At 48.9% G+C, this 27,731-nt stretch overlaps 1 protein-coding gene across 3 annotated transcripts in view; it reads right to left on the reverse strand.

The window, feature by feature from the left end:
- The window catches only part of GNB2 (G protein subunit beta 2), a 271,009-nt gene that overhangs the window by 71,124 nt on the left and 172,154 nt on the right, over positions 1-27,731 (reverse strand). For all 3 annotated transcript variants that reach the window (XM_086946183.1, XM_086946184.1, XM_086946185.1), the window contains exon 4: positions 613-719. In XM_086946183.1, coding sequence (XP_086802309.1) covers positions 613-719 — 107 coding nt within the window. The remainder of the gene's footprint in view (positions 1-612; positions 720-27,731) is intronic.

Here is a 27,731-nt window from a genome sequence, read left to right on the forward strand (position 1 = left end):
ATCAACTCCAGCATTCCAGCCGCCACTTTCTGTATACTTCAGAATTCTGGTGAGGCATTCATAACTGACAAAGCCAACAGATCTGATGCTGGCTGCCTGCCTTTTGGCTTTGTCAATCAATGCTAGTTTTGTTAGGTATTGATTTTATCAAAATGGTTTCGAGATCTGCTGGGAATAGTCAGCCTAAGAAAAAATGTAGAAAAAAATGACTTAAAGCAAAATCGTGTTTGCTTTCCAAAAGCACTCCATTGCCTTAGTTATCCGTGGTACTGAAGGGTACTAGTTTGTGTGCAGATCTGCTGCTTGTGGAAGGGTAAAAAGGTGGTCACTCAAACCAGCATGAGCTAATAGCCAACGCCAGACTCAAAAATTAAGTCTCATTTTATAGACTTAAAAATAACACTGGAGATTGATAAAAAGAAATACATTGGCAAGAATGAGGCGGATATTCCTGTTTATCAATGGATACAGGGACACAAATAATTGGACATACAATGCATGAGGGCAGATCGCAAACCCTCAAAATAGCACACATTTCCCCAGTAGCTCCCTGCCCACCCACACTAAAACAAGTTAAACGCAAGCTAGCTTCTAGAAGTGGTGGCGCTGTACCTGGAGTCTGTGCCCCAATGCATGGCATAGATCTTAGCAAGATGTCCTCGCAGTGTACGCCGTGTCCGCATCTGGATCCGCCCAACAGGGTCGAGGCCAGCAGTGATCTGGAAGACAAAGAGGAGTTAATTGCAGAGTAGGAAGGATTGTGGGATCCATCACCAACCTGCAGTCTAAGATATAGGCAAGTGCTTGTGCACACACAGCTAATCAATGCACAAGGAGGAAAAAGGTGACCAAGTAAAGGGAATGGTTCCCCCACCACCGTGAAAATCTATTGCACTGCTCCTATGTCAGTATTTTCAACACAGCCAGGCTCTTTGTATGGGTGTCAGTGCAGCAGTACCACCAGGAAGGCACAAAAGGATGAAGAACAGCAGGCAGATCACAAAATAGCGACCACCGCAAACTAAGGTTCATACTGCCAACGGGGCAACCATAATGGGAAAGATCCCAAATCCATTGTCCCTGCCCCCCAAAGCCAAAATTCTAAAGGAGGCATGCCTTTCGAGACTGTATTAGGCTGAACCATGCAATTCTGAACTACATTTCTAATCTTCTCTGATGTGCTATAAGTTACTAAGGAAAAATAAATAGCTTCCTGAAGTGGGCCAGTAGCGAGAGCAACCTGAGATACCAGCAGGCGCGTACGCAAAACAATGAAAGAGGGCTGGAAGCGGCGACGGGCTGGGAGGCACTAGTGCAGGCACTGCGGGACCACGAGACACCGGATGACAGCGCAGAGTAGGCGAACACTTGCGACACGACCCTGGCACATGATGGGTGCATCAGGTATGATGGCACACAATCACTCCTGCACACATACGCTGAGAGATTTCATTAATCGCACGCGCCAGTGATGGGGTTTGGGGAGGTGGGGGAGGGGGGATAAAGGGGGAATTGGTTTTTTGGGGGGAATTTAGATTGCAGTGGTACATAGATGGTAAGAATTAAGGTATTTACGATATGACATATGGGGACTGAGTTAGAAGTACTATAATGTTTGATGTATGCCTTGTGGAAAAAAAAACAATGAACTAAGTTTAAAAAAAAAAAAAGAAGCTACAACAGCTATGCAATGGTAGATTCATTATTCCAAGTTTCAAAATAATTGACTAACCAGTTGCACTGTACACTGTAAACAGAATTTGTAAATAGTACCAAAAATTGCTACAAACTCAACAAGCAAGTACAAAGGATTCACACATCTGACCAACAGGTTACAAAGGGGTCTCGAAAGTAGTGTCCCCATGGAAAGATTCACGAGTGGCTCGGGTGAATCTGAATTTGCACCAGTGTTGGCATCTAGCAGCTGGCCCTTGGATTTATAATGCCACCTTGTTTGGTCCGAGTGCTTTATTTGATGGGCTTGAGAAACTTAAATTTCACACAAGTTTGTCCAAGTATCTAGATCTAAATCAGTGTTCACATATTCATGCTGTGCTCTTCCCATTAACCTCATCACCAGAGTTTCTGTAGGGCGTTCAACTCAATGCCCAGCAAGAGACTAAAAAGTATTGTGGAGGCAATCACTAGATGGAGGAATAATGCACAACATGTGAGTCTAGAAAAGATGCACGTTACAAAACCAAGAAATTCTCCTGAGGCTTCTTGTCACAAGATGAGTGAATCCTTGAAAGCTATAGCACAGGAAAGACTGTAAATCTATTTTAGATTGTTCTCTGAGTATTGCCATGTCTGTAAACGGTACACAAAAGTGAGCAACCCAATATACCCTTGAGGGTTTGGGCAATAGATATGTTATGGTAATTGAACCTTCAAGGGTTTTAATTGTCTTAATGTTTCGAATATTATTTTAAATATCTACAATTGTACGACCTGATATATTTGATGCCGTTAATGCACAACAACTGTGACAAATGTCTTTTTAAGTTAATTTCTGTTTGTCACTGAACAGTGATCTTTTTGAGACAAAAGAGAGCAAGAGAAAGGGTGTATATGAAAGAGTATTCGGATTTAATATTTGTTACAAGGGTACATGATAGATAAACAACGTTGTAAGAGAACATAAATTGATCTATAAAAATTCTCTATACAACAATTGCAAAAGCTTTTCTACCTATTTACAATCTAATTTATTATCCGGTAGAAAAAGCAATCGTCGACGTTTCGGTCTCTATTCTTGCGTTTCCGAGACCATCCTCAGGACATAAAAAATCATAACAACTGAAATTAATTTGCTGCAGCCCGTGCAGTTCAGCTGACTTGGAAGTGACGGGCTGCAGCAAATTAATTCCAGTTGTTGAGAGCTGACTGCGATAGAATTTTTATAGATCAATTTATTTGTATGTTCTCTTACAACGTTGTTTATCATGTACCCTTGTAACAAATATTAAATCCGAATACTCTTTCATATACACCCTTTCTCTTGCTCTCTTTTGTCTCAAAAAGATCACTGTTCAGTGACAAACAGAAATTAACTTAAAAAGACATTTGTCACAGTTGTTGTGCATTAACGGCATCAAATATATCAGGTCGTACAATTGTAGATATTTAAAATAATATTCGAAACATTAAGACAATTAAAACCCTTGAAGGTTCAATTACCATAACATGTCTGTAAACAGGCAGCTGCACTTCACAACATTTTCAACAAAGCACTGGTGGAGTGACAGCAGACAGAGGGTCTCAAGAACTGCAAGGTGCCCACCTGGAAACATTTAACTGTGTGCTTATCCCCCATGTCCTAAACTGGCCTTGGGTTTCATAAGGTGTACCATCAAAGCATCACTTCATCCCTCTCCTGGGAGAGCAGTCAGACTCATCATTGAAGATGAAAGAACTGATTGAATGGTTGAGCTCAACTGGAAGCTGCCCACTGGTCGCGATCTTGTTTTAGCTTTAAAGACCAGTTTGTATAAAGCTTTCCTAAAAGACTGACAGTTCAGATTCCTTTAATTGTAAAGTGGCTAAGAAGGAAAATGCCACCTACCAGTATGCATCTGTTCTGGGCATGTAGAACTGTAGATCTGTATACTTGTGCATAGATCGCCACCTGGTTTTGGGCTCGGATGTTTGCACTTTGTTTTGGTCCGACTCTACCTTCAAATAGTTTTTGGGCATATAGGGTGATGGTGGACTTTGTGAGAAACAGGAAAGATGTCCATGTGTGATGTATCCAAGTAAGATAGTACTGAAACAAATAGAGGTATCTGGGGAGGCGGGTGGGCATATACAAATCTACAGCTCTACATGCCAAGAACAGATGCATAATAGTAAGTAGCATTTTCCGTCCAAGGCATATGAGCTGTAGATCGTATACTTGTGCATAGACTATACAGCAGTTACCTCTTTAGCGGTGGCTACCTGTATCTGCTGCAGTGGTTTGAAAAAGTGCTCTTAATACAGACTGGCAAACACTAGCTTGTTTTGTTTGCACATCTACACTATAGTATTTTGTGAAAGTGTGTGGTTTAGACCAAGTTGCTGCTTTGCAGATGTCATCTAGGGGAATGTTCCGTAAGAATGCCATAGGCCATAGAAGCCCCTAGTTTGAGTGTAGAATGCGCTCTAGGGGGAATGGATAACATACACTTTGTCTTTCGATAGCATATCTGAATGCACTTCACAATCCACCTGGCAATTCCAGCTTTTGATATAGGATTGCCTTGAAGTGGTGTTGAGAAAGATACAAAAAGTTGTTTTTCGTTTTCCTAAACGTTTTTGTTCTTTCAATGTAGTAAAGGATAGCTCTTTTGATGTCAAGTGTAAGAAGAGCCCGTTCTGCTACTGTGTCTGGTTGAGGAAAAATAGACTGGCAGCTTAACGGACTGGTTAAGGTGGAAACCAGAAACTACTTTTGGTAGGAATTTGTCGTAAGAACCACTTTATTGTGATGTATTTTCAGAAATAGTTCTTGTACGGTTAATGCCTGGAGTTCACTAACTCTCCTGAGAAATGTGATTGCTATAAGCAAAGCTACTTTCCATGTGAGAAATTGTAATTCACATTTATACAAAGATGGGGAACCCATGAGCCTGGTAAGGACAATGTTGAGGTTCCACTGAGAAGGTGGAACTCTGGGAGGAATTATCATTTTAAGGCCTTCCATGAATGCTTTGATGGAAGGTACCCTAAAGAGTGACAAGTGTTGTCTGTTTTGGAGGTAAGCAGCTATGTCGTCAAGATGTAATCGTATAGAAGTGTTTGCCAGATTACATCTTTGTAGATGGAAGAGGTAACAAATAATGTTTTGTATTGAGGCATCTAGTGGACGGATTGCGTTATTGCAGTAAATCACAAACCTTTTCCATTTAGCTGCATAGCATGCTCTAGTGGTAGGACGCCTAGTTTCTATAATGATATTCATACAGTCTGGCGGGAGGTTGAGGTAACCAACCTAAGACTTCAGTAGCTAGATCGCTTGGTTCAGTTGAGCTGGATCTGGAAGCCTTATTTCTCCATGGTTCTGTGAGAGAAGCTTTGGTGAAAGGTACAACTTCTGATGTGTAACTACGGAGTTTCAGCAGGGTTGTAAACCAGGTTTGTCATGCCCATGTGGGAGCAACTAGGATCATTATGAGAGACTGTTTGAGCTTGCCCACCAGTAAGGGAATGAGCAGGAGAGGCAGAAAAGTGTACGCAAATCTGCCTGAACAGTTCATCCATATTGCATTGCCTTTGGACAGTGGGTGTGGATACCTGGAGGCGAAGCTTGGGCATGCGGAGTTTAAATGTGTGGCGAAAAGGTCTATGTCTGGCTGGTGCCACATGTGAAAAAACGGATTAAGAACTTGCGGATCAAGTTCCCATTCGTGGATCTGCTGTCTGATGACTGAGCAGATCTGCAATCTGATTGTGTTGCCCTGGAAGATGTCCTGCTAGGAGTTATATTTTTGAGGAACGGCCCATCTCCATATGCTTTGCGCTAGGCGTGAAGGCTGCAGAGTGTGTGTCTCCCACTGTTTTTGTATATAGTACATTGCTGTCATATTGTCAGCCCAGACGAGGAAAGCTTAGCGAACGAGGTGTACTTGGAATGATTTCAGTGCAAGAAAAATCGCCAGTAATGAGGTGATTGATGTGGAGAGTTTTTTGCGGATGGGTCCACATACCCTGAATGGTGTGGTTTAGAAGATGAGCTTCCCAGCCGGTGAGCGATGCCTCCGTTGTGAGCACCATCTGTTGAACCGGGTCTAGGAAACTGCCATCCTTTGGAAAGGTTTTGTGAGTTCCACCACTGCAGAGAGCGATGTGTGCGGCTGTCTACCAACACCAGATCTGTAAGCGGACCTTGAACCTGGTTCCACGGGTGTGCTAGACACTCCTGTAAGGGACACATTTGAAGTCTTACATGAGGTAAGATTAATATACAAGAGTACATCATTCCCATTACTTGTATAAACACTCGAGCAGGCAGTGAGTGTCGAGGTTGAAACCTTGTTATGAGAGTTTGCATGGTTGCCATCCTGACTGGATTGAGGTATACAAGGGCTTTATAAGGATCTATTGTGGTGCCTAGATAGTTAGGTGTGGGACGGTTGAAGATGTGACTTGGTGAGGTTTATTGTGAATCCTAAGCGGTGCAGCAGCTGGACTGTTTGGTGTGTGTGGTGCACACAATCGCTGCATGACTTGGCTTTTATAAGCCAGTCGTCGAGGTAAGGAAAAACATGAATGTGTTGTCTTCGCAAGTGAGCTGCTACTACTGCGAGACATTTCGTGAAGACCCTGGGTGCGGTCGTTACCCCGAAGGGAAGCACTTTGAATTGATAGTGGTGTCCGTCTAAGAGTGGTGGGAAGTCACGGTTTGTGTTAGGAGAGGAGCGGTTGTTATTACAGCGGCCTCTTCCTTTGGAGTTATTGCCTCTGCACCCCCTTCTAAAATATCCTTTGCTAAAGGACGTGAGTGGGGCTTTTGTATGACAAAGTTGTCTTTACCAATGGTTTTGGAGGTGCCCCTATAAAAGGAGCGACAAAAGGAGCCCCTAGTTGTTGGTAACTGTAAGGCCCCCATAGATTTAGCTGTCAGTGTCTTTCTTCATCTTTTACAAAGAGGTGTCTACAGTAGTGCGAATAGGTGTTCGTGATCAAAAGGCTAATTTAGAATTTGAGACTGCACCTCCTGTTTAAAACCACATGTGCGTAGCCATGCGTGCCTGTGCAGTAAAATACTTGTATTAACGGCACAAAATGCTTTGTCCGCAGCATCAAGAGCACATTCAATGGAGGTGTTGTCAATAAGCTTTCCCTCTTGTATGAGCTCATTAGCTTTTGCCTTGTATTGCTCTGGAAGATGGTGCATTAATGTCTCCAGTTCATTGTAATGCGCCCTATCGTACATGGCTAATAAAGCTTGGGCGTTAGCAAAGCGCCATTAATGTGCCGCCTGTGATGCAACCAGTTTACCAGATATGTCCAGTAATTTAGATTCTTGATCTGGCAGAGGTGCTTCAGCTGTTATCTGGAAGTTTGCCCGTTTACCGGCATTTGTAACCACTAGAGAATCTAGAAGGAGCTGCCCCGTGATATAGGGTGGATCATTTGGAGCTGCTTTATATTTCTCGTCAACCCTGGGGTTGAGAACTCTAGCCCTGGCGGTCTTTAAATACATCAGGGAAGTGTTTAATCATAACCTTGCGCATACGTCAAGTACTTGCCGCCCTTTGTGGCTGTGTGAAAGTCTAGGAGAAAATCTTCGTCCGAAGGGGTGAGTGTAATTCTACCCCATGGTATTTGGCTGCTCTGTCTACGAGTTGCGCAAAGTGTATGTTGTCGTCTGGAAGGGATGGCTTAGAGGAGTACGAGTCTGGCTCAGGTACATCTGGGGCCTCATCATAATACACCAATGGATCAAGTGGTGGAATACTCTGGATTTAATCATCCTCTTGTGGGTCTCCACCCCCCCTCGCCCATCCCCCATCCCCAAGGGATCCTCACCCTGTGGTGGAGATTAAGGAGATAGTGGAGAGTGTGCTGGAGAAAGTGGCACAGTTGGAAGTGCTGGAGGGGATGAGGAGGGTCTAAAGTTGACGTTGCCATGTCCTTTGTCTTTAGGGGTAGCTCAGGTGGTTCTGAGGAGTCTTGTTTTGAACCCAGTGGATCTGGGTGAAACAGTTCGGAGCCCGTGTCTTTCTTCGGCACTGAGGATTTTGTTTCCGAATGGTGCTTTGACTTAGTCTCTATAGCTTTAGGAGGTGTCTTGGTCACCTTATGCTTCGGTTGAGTTTTCTACTCCGATAATTTTCTTCGGTTCCGAAGTTTTATGGGATTTCTTCGGTCCGAGGGTTTGTTCTTGGCGTATTTTGGTGTCCAAGATTCAGCATCGAAGCAGTCTTCAGTGCCAATGTATCAGAGTGTTACACTGTCTATTTTGGACCCGTGTTTCGGTGCCAGAGATTGTTTGTCGGTACCGGTAAGTGGCTGGCTCGGTTTAGAGCTGCCAGAAAGCTTTACTTTAGGCTTCAGAGCCGGGCCCGAGGCATCCGAAGCTTTGTACTGGTGTGAACCTGAGCTTTAAGTTGAAGGTGTTACCGGAGCCTTTCTTGAATTTTTGTTGGGGCAAGGGCATAGAGGTCAGTAGTCACGGTCCAATGCCCTGGAGTAATCGCTTGGTCCTCGGCATCTGAGTGGTCTTCTTCGGAGACGCTGATAAACTCATCTTCTGTTTGCTGTTGTTGTGGACCCTCGGGCTTGCATTGAAGATGTCGTCCAGTGCAAAGCCGTTGGTTGAGACATTATGTGACGTCGATTCAGACTATCACGGATGGTCTTTTTCAATCGGAAGGAAGCACACCTCGCAGTCTTTATCCTCATGTTCTGCAGAGAGGCAAAGGTTACAGACCTTGTGGAGATCAGGGTGTGCTAATTCGCACCACCACAGGGGGCATTTTTTAAATGGAGTTCTTTCCATTGTCTGCAGGGCCTGATGGCGCTGGTGGGTCCAATGGCCCGCGCGAACGACCGGAATCGAAGTTGATAAATACTTTGGATGCGCGTCGAAAGGGAATGCAAATGCTACTTACCAGTATGCATCTGTTCTTGGCATGTAGGGCTGCTGACATTAATATCTGTGCATAGATCGCCGCCTAGTGTTGGGTCCGGATAATTGCACATTGTTGTCCTGGAAGAGTCTTCGAAGTATCACGAGATAGGTGGCTCCTCCCCTGGACTACAGTGCGCATGGGCATCGCCTCCATCCCCAGATTGTTTTTAGCCATTGGCAGAGATGGAGTGAAGTATGTGAGTGATGCCTATGCTACGAGCATATATATATAAATATATATGTATGAAGACCGCAGCTGCTACAGGCGCCGGGGAGGAGGGTGGGCGATATGAATGTCAGCAGCCCTACATGCCAAGAACAGATGCATACTGGTAAGTAGCATTTGCAGTTCGAGGCATGTGGGCTGCTGAATTCATATCTGTGCATAGAATACATAGCAGTCCTCCCATTATTGGCGGCCGCCAGTGCCAGCTGCAGCAGTCTGAAAAAGTGTCTTGAGAACAGCCTGACCAACAGCTGCCTGCTGTTTGGAATGCACGTCTACACAGTAATGTTTAGTGAAAGTATGTGTGGTAGACCATGTGGCTGCTCTACAAATATCTTCTAAGGGAATATTACCTAAGAAAGCCATAGAGGCCCCCAACTTTCTGGTGGAGTGGGCTCTTGGTGGAATTGTGAGTGTGCGCTTAGCCTTAGCGTAACAGATCTGAATGCATTTTACAATCCACCTAGCGATCCCAGCTTTGGAGATAGCGTTTCCCTTGTGGTGTGAGGCAAATGCAACGAAAAGTTGCTTGGTCTTACGAAAATCTTTGGTCCTGTCAATGTAGTACATTAAGGCTCTTTTAACGTCAAGGGTGTGGAGCATCCGCTCCGCCAGAGACTCTGGGTTTTGAAAGAACACTGGCAACTCAATTGTCTGGTTCATATGGAATTGAGATACAACCTTGGGTAAGAATTTGGGGTTAGTAAGGAGCACCACCCTGTTAGCGTGTACTTGGAAGAAAGGTTCTTGGATGGTGAGCGCCTGCAATTCGCTAACCCTCCGTAGCGATGTAATTGCTACTAGGAAATCGACCTTCCAAGTCAGAAACTGAAGCTCACAAGAGTGCAGTGGCTCAAAGGGAGGACCCATCAGTCTAGTAAGAACCACATTGAGGTTCCATTCCGGAGCTGGTGGTGTCCGTGGTGGAATGACCCTTTTGAGTCCTTCCAGAAAAGCCTTAATAGCAGGGACCTTAAAAAGTGATAGGTGTTGCTTATTCTGGAGGTATGCTGCCATTGCAGACAAGTGAATGCGTATGGAAGAATACGCCAAGTTACATTGGTACAAGTGGAACAGGTAGCAAATGATGTTCTGAATGGAAGCATCTAGCGGGTCAATATCGTGGTTTACACAGTAAACGACAAACCGCTTCCATTTAGCCGCATAACAAGCTCTAGTAGTGGGCTTCCTTGCCTCCCGAATGATGTCCATGCAATCGGGGGGGAAGATTGAGGTAGCCAAACTCTAGGACTTCAGGAGCCAGATCGCCAGGTTGAGCTGTTGCGAATCTGGGTGCTGAATGTCGCCATGGCTCTGCGTCAGAAGGCTGGGAGTGAGATGAAGCCTTTGATGCGGTACCACGGAGAGTTCCAGAAACGTGGTGTACCATGGTTGGCGAGCCCACGTTGGAGCAACCAGGATGAGAGTCATCGAGTGCTGCCTGAGTTTGCGTGCCACCAGCGGTATCAGAGGTGCTGGGGGAAAAGCGTATGCAAATCTGCCTGACCGTTCATCCACATCGCATTGCCCTGCGATTGCGGGTGTGGGAACCTGGCGGCGAAGCTTTGGCATTTTGCGTTCTCCTTTGTGGCGAACAGGTCTATCTCTGGATGACCCCACTTTTGGAAGTACGGGTGGAGTACTGATGGATGTATCTCCCACTCGTGCATTTGATGGCTGTGCCTGCTGAGCAGGTCCGCCATCTGGTTGTCCTTGCCCGGGAGATGCTCTGCCATGAGGAAGATGTTCCTCTGAGTGGCCCACTTCCACATGCTCTGAGCCTGATGAGACAGCTGCGGAGAGTGTGTGTGCCCCCTGTTTCTGAATGTAGTACATGGCCGTCATGTTGTCCGTCCGGATCAACACGACCTTGTTGCACAGATGTACTTTGAATGCCTTCAAGGCCATGAAGATTGCCATCAATTCCAAAACATTGATGTGCATCTTCCTTTGCTGTAGTGTCCATAGTCCCTGCACTGTGTAGTGGAGTACATGCGCTCCCCATCCCTGGAGAGAAGCGTCCGTCGTCAGGATGATCTGTGGCACAGGGTCCTGGAACGGTCGGCCCCTGCAAAGGTTTTGTGGAGTCCACCAATGCAGAGAGTTGTATGCCCGACCGCTCACCAACACTAGGTCTGTCAGTTGCCCATGAGCCTGAGTCCACTGACGTGCTAGGCACTCCTGAAGCGGACGCATATGTAATATCGCGTGCGGGACGATGGAGATGCAGGAGGCCATCATGCCTATCAACTGCATGAACACCTTCGCTGGAAGCGAGTGTTGAGGTCTGAATCGTTGGATCAGCGTCTGGATACTGGCGATTCTCACTGAATTTGGCTGCGCAGTGGCTGCCAGAGTGTCTATTGTCGCGCCCAGATACTGCCGTATATGGGCGGGTTGGAGATGGGATTTTGGGTAATTCAGAGAGAATCCCAGATCGTGCAGGAGATGAATGGTGCGGGACACGTGGTCTGCGCACTGCTGTTCTGTTTTTGCCTGAATGAGCCAGTCGTCCAGATAGGGATAGACGTGGACGTTCTGGCGTCGTAGATGCGCCGCCAGAGTCGCCAGGCACTTTGTAAAGACTCTTGGCGCTGTGGTGACCCCGAACGGCAGAACCCTGAACTGGTAGTGCTGGTCTTGAATCGTGAATCTGAGATACTTCCTGTGGGAAGGATGCAGGGGGATATGAAAGTATGCATCCTTTAGATCCAACGTAGCCAGGAAGTCCCCCTGTTGAAGCAGAGGGAGTACCTGCTGCAACATGAGCATATGGAAGTGCTCCGAGAGAATATACCAGTTGAGGGGCCTGAGGTCCAGGATGGGCCTGAGGGATCCGTCCTTCTTGGGGATTAGAAAGTACAGAGAGTAAACTCCTGTTCCCCTTTCCTGTAGTGGAACGAGCTCTATTGCCCCTTTTTGCAGCATGACTTGAACTTCCTGCTGCAACAAGTGCAAGTGCTCGCCGGACATAGGACGGCTTCTTGGAGGTATGTTTGGTGGAGTGGAAGTAAGTTCCAGACAGTAACCGTACTGGATAAGAGCTTTGACCCACCTGTCCGTGGTGATGGATTTCCACGCGGGCAGGAACTGCTGGAGTCTCCCCCCGACCGGTGTTGTGTGGCCGGGGGGCAGTGACAAGACGTCACTGCTTGTTGGCGGTGGTGGACCTGGAGCTGTTGTTTCCACGTCCCCTGCCCTTGATGTTGTTGCCTCTGTAGCCACCTCTACCCTTGTTGGTGTATGAGGTTTGGGTATTGCTCTTATAGTACTGTGTGGATTGCGATGCCTGACCCCTTGAGGTGCCTCTGGTATTGGAGCGGCGAAAGGAACCACCCCGAAACTGCTGAGACTGGAGGGCCCCCATAGACTTAGCAGTGTCTGTGTCTGTCTTCATTTTTTCAAGCTTATTTTAACAAAATGGGGTAACCCTGTGTCCCTCAGAACCTGGGTATATGAGATTGACAAAAAATGTGGTTCTGTCGGGTATTGAGCAATCTCTTTGGGTTAGGCTACAGACAGCTCTTAAAACACAAACAAGCAAAACTCTCTGATATCCAAAGTTTTTATAGACATTTAAAAAAAAAACAGTAAAATGGAATTACTTCATTCCACTACATTATTATTAAACAAAAAGTGCAGTGACTGTTTGTGAATTCAGTGACAAGAGTGAAATACGTAGTGACACTTATATACACAGAAGTATTCGATTAATACACATTCAAAAAAGGAAGAATGGGCAAGGGGGAGGGGGGATAGCACGATATGTTTTTATCGTTTTGTGGCCAGTTTCATCCTAGTAAAAGTTCCAAGGAAAACAGGGAATTATTGTCCATATTCCTGGAGATATCTTGGCCAAAAGGAAAAAGCGTCTTTTTCCTTTTGGCCAAGATATCTCCAGGAATATGGACAATAATTCCCTGTTTTCCTTGGAACTTTTACTAGGACGAAACTGGCCACAAAACGATAAAAGAACATATCGTGCTATCCCCCCTCCCCCTTGCCCATTCTTCCTTTTTTGAATGTGTATTAATCGAATACTTCTGTGTATATAAGTGTCACTACGTATTTCACTCTTGTCACTGAATTCACAAACAGTCACTGCACTTTTTGTTTAATAATAATGTAGTGGAATGAAGTAATTCCATTTTACTGTTTTTTTTAAATGTCTATAAAAACTTTGGATATCAGAGAGTTTTGCTTGTTTGTGTTTTAAGAGCTGTCTGTAGCCTAACCCAAAGAGATTGCTCAATACCCGACAGAACCACATTTTTTGTCAATTTCATTTTTTCAAGCGTCGCATCCACCTCGGGGCCAAACAAGTGGTCAGGATTAACTGTTTGGTACAGGATGGTTGTCTGTATATCCGGTTTAAAACCTGATATCCTAAGCCATGCATGTCTTCTTAGCAACACACTAGTGTTGATCGCCCTGGAGGCTGTATCAGCCACATCCAGCGCACATTTGATGGAAGCGTTTGTGATGAGCTTTCCCTCCTGAATTAACATTTCCCCTGCCTCCTTGTACTGGTCAGGCAAGTGCTGCAGCAGTGTTTCTAGGGTGTCGTAATGAGCCCTATCGTAGCGTGCAAGTAGGGCCTGCGTGTTTGAGATGCGCCAAATATTAGCTGCCTGTGCAGCAATCCGTTTCCGTGACGCCTCAAATATTTTTGACTCTTTGTCTGGGGGAGGAGCGTCACCAGTGGTCTGTGAATTCGCCCTCTTGCGTGCGTTGGATACAACCAAAGAGTCCAGTGGCAAGTGTCCCTTGATGTATGTTGGATCCGAGGGCGCTGCCTTATATTTTTTGTCAATGCGTGGATTGATGACACGTGCCTGAGTGGGCTCCTTGAAGACCTCCGGCGCGTGCTTTAGCACTCCCTTGAGCATTGGCAATGTCTTGACTGACTTTTCAGTCACTGAGAAAGTGTCAAACAAAAAATCCACATCCACAGGATCTGAATGTAGCTCGACATCATGGTTAGCTGCAGCTCTCTCGATCAAAGCGTTGAAGGCTGCAGAGTCCTCCGTCGGTGAGGTTTTTGCCGCAAAGAGCTGCGGTTCCTGACCCGACTGCGGGTCCTCTGGTTCGCCTCCGGCAGACCAAGGTTCATGTTCCTCCTCCGGATCCGAGTACGCCGGATAGTTGTACTCCACCTCCTCTTCGTCACCATCCCCCGCGTTGGAACGCGTTGGTGAACGTTCTAGGTCTTGTGGAGATGCCGGCGCTATAGTGGCCGAAGTACCCGCAGAGTCCTTCTTGTTTTTGAGAGGAATACGAAAATGTTCCAACACCGGCTCCGTGGTGATTTTCCTTTTGAGGAGGGACAGTTTCCCGGTATTGGCGTCGATGATGACCTCTCGACGCTCTTCCTCTGCAAGTGGCTGGAGCCGAGGCTTCGACACCACCAATGACGCTTTGGGCGTCGACACCTCCTTCGAGGGCACGCCTGCCCCATGCCTCGGAGCGAAAGCCTTTGGAGTTTACTTCGGCGGCAGGGTGAAGCGGATAGGCGTTTGCGCCTTTGTCGGCTTCAGTGTGGGCTTCGACACCACATCCTCTGGTTCGGGAACCACAGCGTCCTTCCGAATCCGTTGCAGGGATTCCGCGACCTTCTTCGTTAAGGCTGGAGAGGGCTTGACCGGCTCGAGCGACTTCCCCGTTTCGGGAGTCGGGTCTGCGAGAGGCACCGTCTTCGGAGCCGACGCATCACCATCCTTGGCCCCGACGGCCGGAGCCGGCGTAGCCAGAGCTCTGGAATCGCCTTGACGCTTCTTCGAAGCTTTCTTCGGGTCATCGACCTCGACCATCTACGACGCCGACGCGGCCGCGTCGGTCGACTTCGCCTTTGGCGTCGACCCCGAGGTCCTCGGGTCGGCCATCTTGGCGCGGCTCTTCAAGTCGGCCATTTTGAATTTTTTAGACATCGACGCCTCCAGAGCCTTCTGTCCCACCAGTGCAGCTTTCACTTTCGGTTTTGAAACCGGAGGTGTGGATCCCGATGGCTTCACTTTCGTTTTCGTTAACGGGAGTGGCGCATCAGAAATGTCCGTGGCCGGGCCCAGAGGCGGGGCTGCTGGACGAGTAACGAGGTCTTGGGTAAGGCCCGAAGGCGATCCCTCGACCTGGGCCGCATGAAGGGGGTTGACCCCTGAGTCAGTTTGGGGATGCTCTTCCTCCGAGCTATCCCCCACGGTGGCAATGGCCCCATCGTCGTCCCCTACCTCGTCGCCGGCTTCGTCAAACTCCTCATCTCCCGCATCGTAGGCATCCCCCTCGGACGCAGGGCTAGAGTCCGAAACCGTTAGGACATCGTCGTCTTCAACAAATTCCTCGAAGATGTTGTCCGGCGGGGGCGCCGATAACTGGGCCTGGAGTCTAGCGGCCGACGAATCTTGAGTCTTCTTACACCGGAACTTCGAGCAGGCCATACACCTGGCCTCATCATGGTCCGGTGACAAACATTTGTTGCACACAGGGTGCACATCGAGGTGTGAATACTTGGAGGTGCACACCGGGCACCTGTTGAACGGAGTTCGTTCCATGTCTGGAGCGTCGAGTAGGCCCGTCCGCGCCGAGAGCACGCGGATGGGTAGCAAGAGTTCGGAGCTGAGAAACAGGCAAAACCCGAACGAAAACGATACCGACGCCAAGCCTAAAGACCTTTTGGTCTCGAGTTAGAAAAGTTAATAAACTATCGATTCCGACAGAGGGAACCGAAACACATCCGAACCCAATGGCGGAAAAAAACAATCTGGGGATGGAGGCGATGCCCATGCGCACTGTAGTCCAGGGGAGGAGCCACCTATCTCGTGATACTTCGAAGACTCTTCCAGGACAACAATGTGCAATCATCCGGACCCAACACTAGGCGGCGATCTATGCACAGATATGAATTCAGCAGCCCACATGCCTCGAACCGCTATCGAAACAATACCGTTGAGCGGTGAAGGGTTGCACGCCGAAGGGGTATAGAGTACGACACTGACCCGGAGTGCAGAAATTTACATCCGAACCCGATGGCGGGAAAAAACCATAAGAAGGGTGGAGTCGATGCCCATGTGCACTAGGATCCCAAGGAGTCACCACCTATCTCGTGACTACAAAGATCTTCTTGCAAGACAAAAACAAAGAGCAACCATCCAAGCCCAAATCTATGCACAAGTATACGATCTACAGCACATATGCCTCGAACAGTGGTGTTCTGTTGGCTTTTCCTTACAATGGAGTAAGTCTACACTGCAGCTGCCCTAACAAACAAATTCGAAAAGCTGCAAATAGATGAGCAGGTGCAGCAGCCTTTCTTGGACAGGAATAAGCTTAAAAAAGAGAAAATCAACAAAGGACTCCCCATTGATAGTACAATCTCCTACTCCTCAGCTTGCTTGGGACCAGAATCCTAACTAGGTGCAAGGAGTCTTTTGATACTCCAAAGCCATTTGCATGAAAACTGGGTAACAGCGATTAAGGCAGTCTCCTAGTGCAGACAGCAGCAAGCGTACTCTTTCAAAATCAGAACTGCTGCCAGGTCTTGCGGGATGAACCAACTTTTGGTCTACCATTAAAGGAAGATTTACTTATCATGCATTGCAAAAAAAAAAAACCACAAAAAACATTGTTTAAACAAACAGCTGGCCCAACAATAAAAAAGGCAACACCATTAATGCCAGCAGCTCTACTGAGTTAGAACTAGAATGGCCACCACCAAAAGGTAACAGTGCCATATTGTAATATGTGGGGGAAACATTTCCAGAGCGCTTTGGTAAGTCCTCAGCAGTTTAAGTTCTAGGGGAAGATTGACTTTTGGTGAAGTACAGGAGCAGAGCCTGGGTCAGATGTATTGTACATAAAGGAAATGTAAAGGGGACCCCCGGCAACAATAACTTCGACCTCTGACTAAGTTTTCAGTGGGGAGCTGCTTATACCGGACAACTCTGTGCCGATCAGCTCTGTCAACACCCTCAGACGCATAGCCAAAAATGACAATAGGAGGTACTAGAGTGCTAATCTCTAGTATGGGACTTTTTTAGACTGGAAAAGAGACCATTCCACCGAATGGAAGTTGGAAGAGCCGTAAGGAATCAGTGTTTTGAGTATCCACCACGAAAGAGCATTACCGAACGTAAGTAACTTGTGCTACTGATTGATACTTCTAACAGCAGACTCCTCACCTTTAGAATAAATACCAAAGCAGTAACTTCCAAGGTAGAAGGCCTGTGGGGTGGGCTCAGACCAAGAACTCCTGCAGGACCGAACAGAAGGGCCTAGTGAACGTGTGCACTGCCACCCACATTGCAGCCGGACAGATGTCAACAGGCACACCACTTGCCAACACAGTGGTAGCATCTTTTGCCCTGATGGAACGAGCACTCTGTCCTTCCAGATGTTGCTTATTGGTCAATGCATACCAGACCTTAATACAAAGGATTGCCCACCTTGACAAACTTCTCTTCTGAACTGACTTACCCATCTCTATGTAGAGTTCTCTGGGCAAATTAGGGTATTTGGTGCAATTGATGTAAACGCTCAATGCTCTTCTGGGGATTCAACAGAGTGTTTCCTCCTCTGAGGCAAGGCGAGGTGGGAAAAAAACCAAAACAAAAAAAAAACATTGACAGACTAATGGAATGCCCAACATGAAAAGGCATGACTTTTCACAAGAACACCCTCGTCTTTAACTTGACTGGAAAATAGTCAATGGGGAGACATTTTACCAAAGGGGCATTAAGTGCACTCGCATGACCAGGTGAAATGACTGAAGACTGCCTTACTCTTCGCAATTACTTCAGTGTCAGAAAACGTAACGGACCACTATGCTTTGGCTCAAATGGAGAACACGAGAGGAAAGTGAGGACCAAATTACGATCCCACTGGTCATGCACAAGGCATTGGAGGGAAATGTGTGTGAACATTTTTAAAAGCTTCATCAGAACAGGCGAGCTAAACAAAGATGGCTGCTCTGGATAACTCCAAACAGGCTGAAAGGGCCGACAACCTTTAATAGTGTCAACTGCCAATCCTTGCTGGACAAAAGATCGAACAAATAAACATCTGACTGTCCGTCTTCCAAATGTTCCATGTTTCGTAATTCACACAAGCCTATTATTTTTGTCCCATAGATGCGATTCTGAAGAGGGGCACCACGCAGCAAGGAGACGATCTAAAAACGTACAAGGCAGAGCGAAAGCAGCCAACTGCTTCTCAATGCATGGAGGTGTATATTGCTTACAGCCAGGTGCAGGATCCAGTTTTGCTGCTGCAACAGAAGATCTTACTGAACTGGTACACTGAAACCAGGACAAATGATCATGCCCAGAAGTTAGGGATAATACTTCCCCATGATCCATAGGATACCTTGGGCCTGATCGTGACTGAGCTTTAGAAATCAGAGAAGGGGCAGATTGGGTGTAAAGGCAGGTAGTAGTTCTGTGCTCCATTGTAGCCAAAATGAGTTTCCAAAAGAAAGCTATATTGGAAATTCCAGCACACAAAAGTGCTGTAATTGCACGCTCTTGGCAATGGCATAAAGTTCCAACCAAGGTTCTCCCAATTGTTGGAAGACGTTGTGCACCAACTCTGGGTGTAACTACCATTTGTGATCCTCTAGGCGCAGTCGGCTGAGTTCCCCACCAACATTCAAAGATCCCACCAAGTTTTTCACGACCAGGGAGATACTCTGACATTTCAACCAACGTCACAGACAAAGAACCACTTAGCAGAGGGCCGAGAACATCACTCTGCCCTGCATTGTGCTGTACTACATGGCAGTGATGTTCACGAGAACGTGTAAAATACTGCCCCTTGATGGGCAGTAGGAAAGCCTTCAACACTAGGCTTATGGGCCACAACTCCAAACAGACTGATGAGTCATGTTTCTGCCATGGACCACAGTCCTACGATCTCTCTAGCATCTGTCAGCTCTGGTTGAGGCAGGGAAAGTGGTCTGCTGCCAGTGTAATTGCAGCTGAGAAGCAACCACTGTAGATCTTCTGCAGTGCCCTCCGAAACCTGGATGGAATCTAATAGGCACCATGCGGTTAGGGCCACTGAGAGTTTAGATTCCACAATAGAGCCCACATATGCCACCTAGCATGATCGATCAGCAGGACACTCACCGAGACCCAAGCTAAAATGTCAAGATCATAGCTCAGGTGTACTGAACTAATTGTGACAGAGGAAAGGCCTTTAACTACACCACATCCAGGATGGCACCTGTGAAAGGAAGTCTCTGCAAATGGTCAGGTGTGACTTCAGCATGTTGATTGTGAACCCCAACAATAATAAGAGGTTTACTGTCGTCTTGTGGACAGCTACAACAGACTGTGTGGAGCCACAATACAACCAATCAAAGAAAGGAAAAACTGGTATCCCAACTTCCAAAACGAATATGCTACTTACTAGTATGCATCTGTTCTTGGCATGTAGGGCTGCTGACATTCATATCTGTGCATAGATCGCCGCTTAGTGTTGGGTCCGGATGATTGCACATTGTTGTCCTGGAAGAGTCTTCGAAGTATCACGAGATAGGTGGCTCCTCCCCTGGACCCCCTGGACTACAGTGCGCATGGGCATCCACTCCATCCTCAGATTGTTTTTAGCCATTGTGGCAAAGATGGGGTGTAACACCGTAAGTGATGACCATGCTAAGAGTAATTTGAGTGCTGCAGCCGATACAGGCGCCGGGGAGGAGGGCGGGCGATATGAATGTCAGCTCAGAGAGGATATACTGGTTGAGGGGCCTGAGGTCTAGTATGGGTCTGAGGGACCCCTCCTTTTTTGATATTAAGAAGTACAGGGAGTAGACTCCTGTGCCTCTTTCCTGCACAGGCACGAGCTCTAATGCCCCTTTTTGCAGCATGACGAGGACCTCTTGCTGCAATAAGTGCAAATGCTCGGCGGACATAGGACAGTGTCTTGGGGGTATGTTGGGTGGAGTGGATATTAACTCCAGACAATAACCGTACTGTATAAGCTGTCTGACCCACCTGTCTGTGGTGATGGTCCTCCAGACCGGCAGGAACTGCTGAAGTGCCCCCCCGACCGGTGTTGTGTGGTCGGGGGGCAGTGACAAGGCTTCACGGTTTGCTGGTGGCAGAGGATCTGGAGTTGTTTCCACGACCCCTGCCCTTGGCGCTGTTTCCACGATATCCACCTCGACTTTTGTTGGTGTATGTGGACTGCGTGTTGCCTTTGTAGTACTGCGTGGTTTGGGAGAGCTGGCCTCTGGAAACGCCTCTAGCGCTTGAGCGACGAAAAGACCCACCCCTAAATTGCTGGGACTGTAAGGCACCCATGGACTTAGCAGTTTGTGTCCTTCTTAATTTTTTCTAAGGTGGTGTCAAATTCTGGGCCAAACAGGTGATCTGGATTGACTGTTTGATTAAGGATGGTGGTCTGCAACTCTGGCTTAAATCCAGAGATTCTCAGCCAGGCATGTCGTCTCAGCATGACACTAGTGTTGACAGCCCTGGCTGGGGTGTCAGCCGCGTCCAGTGTACATTTAATTGAAGCATTAGAGATCAGCTTCCCCTCTTGAATAAGCATCTCAGCTGCCTCCTTGTATTCATCTGGCAGGTGTTGCAACAGGGTCTCCACTCTGTCATAGTGTTCTCCGTCATACCTCGCTAGAAGCGCTTGCGCATTGGAAATGCACCAGATGTTGGCCGCTTGTGCTGCCACTCTTTTCCCGGATGCCTCAAACACCTTAGATTCCTTGTCTGGGGAGGAGCATCACCCGTTGTCTGAGAATTAGCCCTCTTCCGGGCAATCGAGACGACAAGAGAGTCCAGAGGCAACTGTCCCTTAATGTAGGTAGGATCAGTAGGCGCTGGCTTACACTTCCTCAATCCTAGAGTTTATCACCCTTGCTCTGGTAGGCTCCTTAAAGATCTCTCCAGCATGTTTTAAGACACCTTTTAACATAGGAGAGTCTTGACAGTCCTCTCCGAGACTGAAAAGGTATCAAAAAGGAAATGGACGTCAATAGGGTCAGCATGGAGCTGGACGTTGTGATTTTTAGCTGCCCGTTCAATTAGGGCATTGAATGCTGCTGAATCCTCTGTAGGAGAAGTCTTCACAGAATAGAGTTGAGTGTCTTGTCCAGAATGAGGATCACCTGGGTCAGCACCAGCAGCCCAGGGTTCATTGGTATCATCAGGGTCTGTATAGACAGGATAGCTGTACTCATCCTCATCATCACCCTCCCCAGCGTCCACATCAGAGTAAGTGGGCGAGACATCATGAGTCTGTGGAGAAATTGGTTCCACAAGGACAGGAGTGGAAGCAGAGTCCTTTCTTTTTAGAGGAATCTTGTAGGACTCCATTGGTTGTTCCGGGGCAATTTTTCGCTTGTTGAGGGAAAGTCTGCCCGTTTCGGCATCAATGAAATGTTCTTGTTGCTCGTCTACCGAAGACTGCCGATGCTTCAAGGTGGACACCACGGTCGACTACTTCGGCACAGAGGACACCTTCGCGGGGACGCTGGCAACCGCTTCAGGGGTGAAACCTTCGGCACCACCTTTGGCGGCAACGTGAAGTGAATGGGCGTCGACGCCTTGTGAGGTTTCTCGACTGGCTTCGAAGGTGGAGGATCCCTTGGTCTGACCGCCGAGCCCTTCTCCTTGATGCGCTGTAGGGAGTCCGTCACCTGCTCGGTGAAAGCGGCGGGCGGGCGCGCCGAGTCGACGGGATCCCTCGAGGCCCCACTAGGAGTGGACTCTCGGGGTGCGCCGCTTTTGGCCTGGTCATGTTGACGCGGAGTCTCGAGAACCTTCGGGTCACCGAGTCCTTTGTTGGTGTCGACCGCCTTCGGCGCCGACCTATTCGGCTCGACCACCATGACTTTAGTCTTCGGCGTGGCAGACTTTGTCTCGACGCCCTTGACTTGAGCCTTCGGATCGACAACACCCTTCTGCTTCTTCGGCGCCAAGGGCTTCGAGGCCTTGGATCCGACCAAAGTAACTTGCACTTTCGGTTTCGATGCGGGCACCAGTGCTGCTTCTTGCGTCAAGACCGTAGGTTTCACTTTCGGTTTCGATTTACCAGGGTGTGGCTCAACAGCAATGTCCGTGGCCGAGCCCGAAGGCGGGCCGTAGAACCCATCGTAAGATCTTGGGTAAGGCCTAATGGCGATTCCTCGACCTGAGCCTTATGAATTGGCACGGCCCCAGTGTCAGTGCGAGGTAGCTCATAGTCAGAGCTATCCTCCATGGCCCCGAAGGCCCCGCCGTCGTCCCCTACCTCGTCGACGACTTCTTCAGCCTCGAACATTTCGGCGTCCGCGTCGTCGATGTCTGACGCGGGATTGGACAGGTTGTCACCAATGTCCCGGTTAGCTTCTTCCTCGACATCCCTGGCATCGAAAATGTCCGCAGGCGCTGGTGCAGAGTGCTGGGCCTCCTGGCGCGCAGCACGTCAATGCTTAAGCGTCTTCTTGGACCTGAAGCGGGAACAAGCCATGCAACTGGCTTCATCATGGTCCGGCGACAGACACTTGTTGCACACCGGGTGGACGTCGATGTGGGGATATGCAAATGCTACTTACCAGTATGCATCTGTTCTTGGCATGTAGGGCTGCTGACATTCATATCTGTGCATAGATCGCCGCCTAGTGTTGGGTCCGGATGATTGCACATTGTTGTCCTGGAAGAGTCTTCGAAGTATCACGAGATAGGTGGCTCCTCCCCTGGACTACAGTGCGCATGGGCATCGCCTCCATCCCCAGATTGTTTTTAGCCATTGGCAGAGATGGAGTCAAGTATGTGAGTGATGACCATGCTATGAGCATATGTAAATATGAAGACTGCAGCTGCTACAGGCGCCGGGGGGGAGGGTGGGCGATATGAATGTCAGCAGCCCTACATGCCAAGAACAGATGCATACTGGTAAGTAGCATTTGCAGTTCGAGGCATGTGGGCTGCTGAATTCATATCTGTGCATAGAATACATAGCAGTCCCTCCATTAGGGGCGGCCGCCCGTGCTAGCTGCAGCAGTCTGAAAAAGTGTTTTGAGAACAGCCTGACCAACAGCTGTCAGCTGTTTGGAGTGCACGTCTACACAGTAATGCTTAGTGAAAGTATGTGTGGTAGACCATGTGGCTGCCCTACAAATATCTTCTAAGGGAATGTTACCTAGGAAAGCCATAGAGGCCCCCAACTTCCTGGTGGAGTGGGCTCTCGGTGGGATAGTGAGAGTGCGTTTAGCTTTAGCGTAACAGATCTGAATGCATTTCACAATCCACCTAGCGATCCCAGCTTTGGAGATAGCGTTTCCCTTGTGGTGTGTGGCAAAAGCAACGAAAAGCTGCTTGGTTTTGCGAAAATCTTTTGTCCTGTCCACGTAGTACATCAAGGCTCTTTTAACGTCAAGGGTGTGGAGCATCCGCTCCGCCAGCGTCTCTGGGTTTTGGAAAAACACTGGCAACTCAATTGTCTGGTTCATATGGAATTGAGACACAACCTTGGGCAAGAATTTAGGGTTAGTGCGGAGCACAACCCTGTTAGCATGCACTTGGAAGAAAGGTTCCTGGATGGTGAGCGCCTGCAACTCACTAACCCTCCGTAGCGATGTAATTGCTACTAAGAAAGCAACCTTCCAAGTCAGAAATTGAAGCTCACAAGAGTGCAGTGGCTCGAAGGGAGGACCCATCAGTCTTGTAAGAACCACATTGAGGTTCCATTCCGGAGCTGGTGGGGTCCTTGGCGGAATGACTCTTGAGTCCTTCCAGAAAAGCCTTGATAGCAGGGACCTTAAAAAGTGACAGGTGTTGTCTGTTCTGGAGGTATGCTGCCATAGCAGACAGGTGAATGCGGATGGAAGAGTAAGCCAAATTGGATTGATAGGGGTGGAACAGATAAATGATGTTCTGAATTGAAGCATCTAGCGGGTCGATATTGTGGTTAACACAGTAAATGACAAATCTCTTCCACATAGCCGCATAACAAGCTCTAGTAGTGGGCTTCCTTGCCTCCCGAATGATGTTCATGCAATCGGGAGGAAGATTGAGGTAGCCAAACTCTAGGACTTCAGGAGCCAGATCGCCAGGTTGAGCTGTTGCGGATCTGGGTGCTGAATGTCGCCATGGCTCTGCGTCAGAAGGCTGGGAGTGAGATGAAGCCTTTGATGCGGTACCACGGAGAGTTCCAGAAACGTGGTGTACCACGGCTGGCGAGCCCACGTTGGAGCAACCAGGATGAGAGTCATCGAGTGCTGCCTGAGCTTGCGTGCCACCAGCGGTATCAGAGGTGCTGGGGGAAAAGCGTACGCAAATCTGCCTGACCAGTTCATCCACATCGCATTGCCCTGTGATTGCGGGTGTGGGAACCTGGCAGCGAAGCTTTGGCATTTTGCGTTCTCCTTTGTGGCGAACAGGTCTATCTCTGGATGACCCCACCTTTGGAAGTACGGTTGGAGTACTGATGGATGTATCTCCCACTCGTGCATTTGATGACTGTGCCTGCTGAGCAGGTCCGCCATCTGGTTGTCCTTGCCCGGGAGATGCTCCGCCATGAGGAAGATGTTCCTCTGAATGGCCCACTTCCACATGCTCTGAGCCAGATGAGACAGCTGCGGAGAGTGTGTGCCTCCCTGCTTCTGAATGTAGTACATGGCTGTCATGTTGTCCGTCCGGAACAACACGACCTTGTTGCACAGATGTACTTTGAACGCCTTTAAGGCCAAGAAGATTGCCATCAGTTCCAACACATTGATGTGCATCTTCCTTTGCTGTAGTGTCCATAGTCCCTGCACTGTGTAGTGGAGTACATGCGCTCCCCACCCCTGGAGAGAAGCATCCGTCGTCAGGATGATCTGTGGCACAGGCTCTTGGAATGGTCGGCCCTTGCAAAGGTTTTGTGGAGTCCACCAATGCAGAGAGTTGTATGCCCGACCGCTCACCAACACTAGGTCTGTCAGTTGCCCATGAGCCCGAGTCCACTGACGTGCCAGGCACTCCTGAAGTGGACGCATATGTAGTCTCGCGTGCGGGACAATGGAGATGCAGGAGGCCATCATGCCTATCAACTGCATGAACACCTTCGCTGGAAGCGAGTGTTGAGGTCTGAATCGTTGGATCAGCGTTTGGATACTGGCGATTCTCACTGAAGTTGGCTGCGCAGTGGCTGCCAGAGTGTTTGTCGCGCCCAGATACTGTCGTACATGGGCCAGCTGGAGATGGGATTTCGGGTAGTTCAGAGAGAATCCCAGATCGTGCAGGAGATGAATGGTGTGGGACACGTGGTCGGCGCACTGTTGTTCTGTTCTTGCTTGAATGAGCCAGTCGTCCAGGTAAGGGTAAACGTGGACGTTCTGGCGCCGCAGATGCGCGGCCACAGTCGCCAGGCCCTTTGTAAAGACCCTTGGCGCTGTGGTGACCCCGAACGGCAGAACCCTGAACTGGTAGTGCTGGTCTTGGATCGTGAATCTGAGATACTTCCTGTGTGAAGGATGCAGGGGGATATGAAAGTATGCATCTTTTAGATCCAACGTAGCCAGGAAGTCCCCCTGTTGGAGCAGAGGGAGTACCTGCTGCAACGTGAGCATATGGAAATGCTCCGAGAGAATGTACCAGTTGAGGGGCCTGAGGTCCAGGATGGGCCGTAGGGATCCGTCCTTTTTTGGGATTAGAAAGTACAGAGAGTAAACTCCTGTACCCCTTTCCTGCAGTGGGACGAGCTCTATTGCCCCTTTTTGCAGCATGACCTGAACTTCCTGCTGCAACAAGTGCAAGTGCTCGCCGGACATAGGACGGCTTCTTGGAGGTATGTTTGGTGGAGTGGAAGTAAGTTCCAGACAGTAACCGTACAGGATAAGAGACTTGACCCACCTGTCTGTGGTGATGGATTTCCACGCGGGCAGGAACTGCTGGAGTCTCCCCCCGACCGGTGTTGTGTGGCCGGGGGGCAGTGACAAGGCGTCACTGTTTGTTTGTGGCGGTGGACCTGGAGCTGTTGTTTCCACGTCCCCTGCCTTTGATGTTGTTGCCCCTGTAGCCACCTCTACCCTTGTTGGAGTATGAGGTTTGGGTATTGCCCTTGTAGTACTGGGTGGATTGCGATGCCTGACCCCTTGAGGTGCCTCTGGTATTGGAGCGGCGAAAGGAACCACCCCGAAACTGCTGAGACTGGAGGGCCCCCATAGACTTAGCAGTGTCTGTATCTTTTTTCATTTTCTCAAGCGTCGCATCCACCTCAGGGCCAAACAAATAGTCAGGATTAACCGTCTGGTTCAGGATGGTCGTTTGTATATCAGGTTTAAACCCTGAAATCCTAAGCCATGCAGGTCTTCTGAGCAACACACTAGTGTTGATTGCCCTGGAGGCTGTATCAGCCACATCTAGCGCACACTTGATGGAAGCGTTTGTGATGAGCTTTCCCTCTTGAATTAGCATTTCCCCTGCCTCTTTGTACTGGTCAGGCAAGTGCTGCAGCAGTGCTTCTAGGGTGTCATAATGAGCCCTATCGTAGCGTGCAAGTAGGGCCTGCGTGTTCGAGATGCGCCAAATGTTAGCTGCCTGTGCAGCAATCCTTTTCCCTGAGGCCTCAAATATTTTTGACTCTTTGTCTGGGGGAGGAGCGTCACCAGTCGTCTGAGAGTACGCCCTCTTGCGAGCGTTGGATACCACCAAAGAGTCCAGTGGCAAGTGTCCCTTGATATATGTAGGATCCGAGGGCGCTGCCTTATATTTTTTATCAATGCGTGGGTTGATGACACGTGCTCGAGTAGGCTCCTTGAAGACCTCTTGCGCGTGCTTGAGCACTCCCTTGAGCATTGGCAAAGTTTTGATTGATTTTTCGGCCACAGAGAAAGTGTCAAATAAAAAGACCACATCCACAGGATCGGAGTGCAGCTCGACATCGTGGTTAGCCGCAGCTCTCTCGATCAACGCGTTGAAGGCAGCAGAGTCCTCCGTTGGCGAAGTCTTCCCCGCAAAGAGTTGCGGTTCCTGACCCGACTGCGGGTCGTCAGGGTCGCCTCCGGCGGACCAAGGTTCATGTTCCTCCTCCGGCTCCGAGTACGCCGGATAGTTGTACTCTACCTCCTCCTCGTCGCCATCCCCCGCGTTGGAGTGAGTCGGGGAACGCGGCAGGTCAACCGGAGACGCCGGCGCCAAAGGTGCTAGAGTACCCGCAGAGTCCTTCTTATTCTTGAGAGGAATGCGATAGTGTTCTAACACCGGCTCCGTGGTGATTTTCCTTTTGAGGAGGGACAGTTTTCCGGTATTGGCGTCGATGATGACTTCACGACGTTCTTCCTCCGCGAGCGTCTGGAGCCGAGGCTTAGCCACCACTGGAGACGCTTTGGGCGTCGACACCTCCTTTGAGGGCACCCCAGGTACCTGCTTCGAAGCGAAGGCCTTCGGCGTCGACTTCGGCGGCAGGGTGAAGCGGATAGGCGCTTGTGCCTTCGACTGCTTCTGCGCGGGCTTCGACCCGCCAGCTTCAGGGTCGGGAAGCTCCGCGACCTTCCGAATCTGCTGCAGGGACTCGTTGACTTTCTTCGAAAGGGCTGGAGAGGGAGCGACCGCCTCTCGTGATTTCCCTGATTTGGGAGTAGTGTCGTCGAGAGGCACCTTCTTCGGAGTCCATGCGGTACCGTCCTTGGCTCCGACGGGCGGAGCCGGGGAAGCCAGAGCTTTGGGATCGCCGTGACCCTTCTTTGAAGCCTTCTTTGGGTCATCGACCTCGACCATCTTCGGCGCCGACGCAGCCGCGTCGGACGACTTCGCCCTCGGCACCGACCCTGAGGCCTTTGGGTCGGCCATCTTGGCGGGACTGTCCATGACGGCCATTTTGAATTTCTTTGCTTTTGACGCCTCTAGAGCCTTCAGCACTGCTTTCACTTTCGGTTTCGAAACCGGAGGCGTTGAACCCGAGGGCTTCACTTTCGTT

The sequence above is a fragment of the Lissotriton vulgaris genome, chromosome 12, assembly GCF_964263255.1.
Source record: "Lissotriton vulgaris chromosome 12, aLisVul1.2, whole genome shotgun sequence".
Classification (NCBI taxonomy): Eukaryota; Metazoa; Chordata; class Amphibia; order Caudata; family Salamandridae; genus Lissotriton; species Lissotriton vulgaris.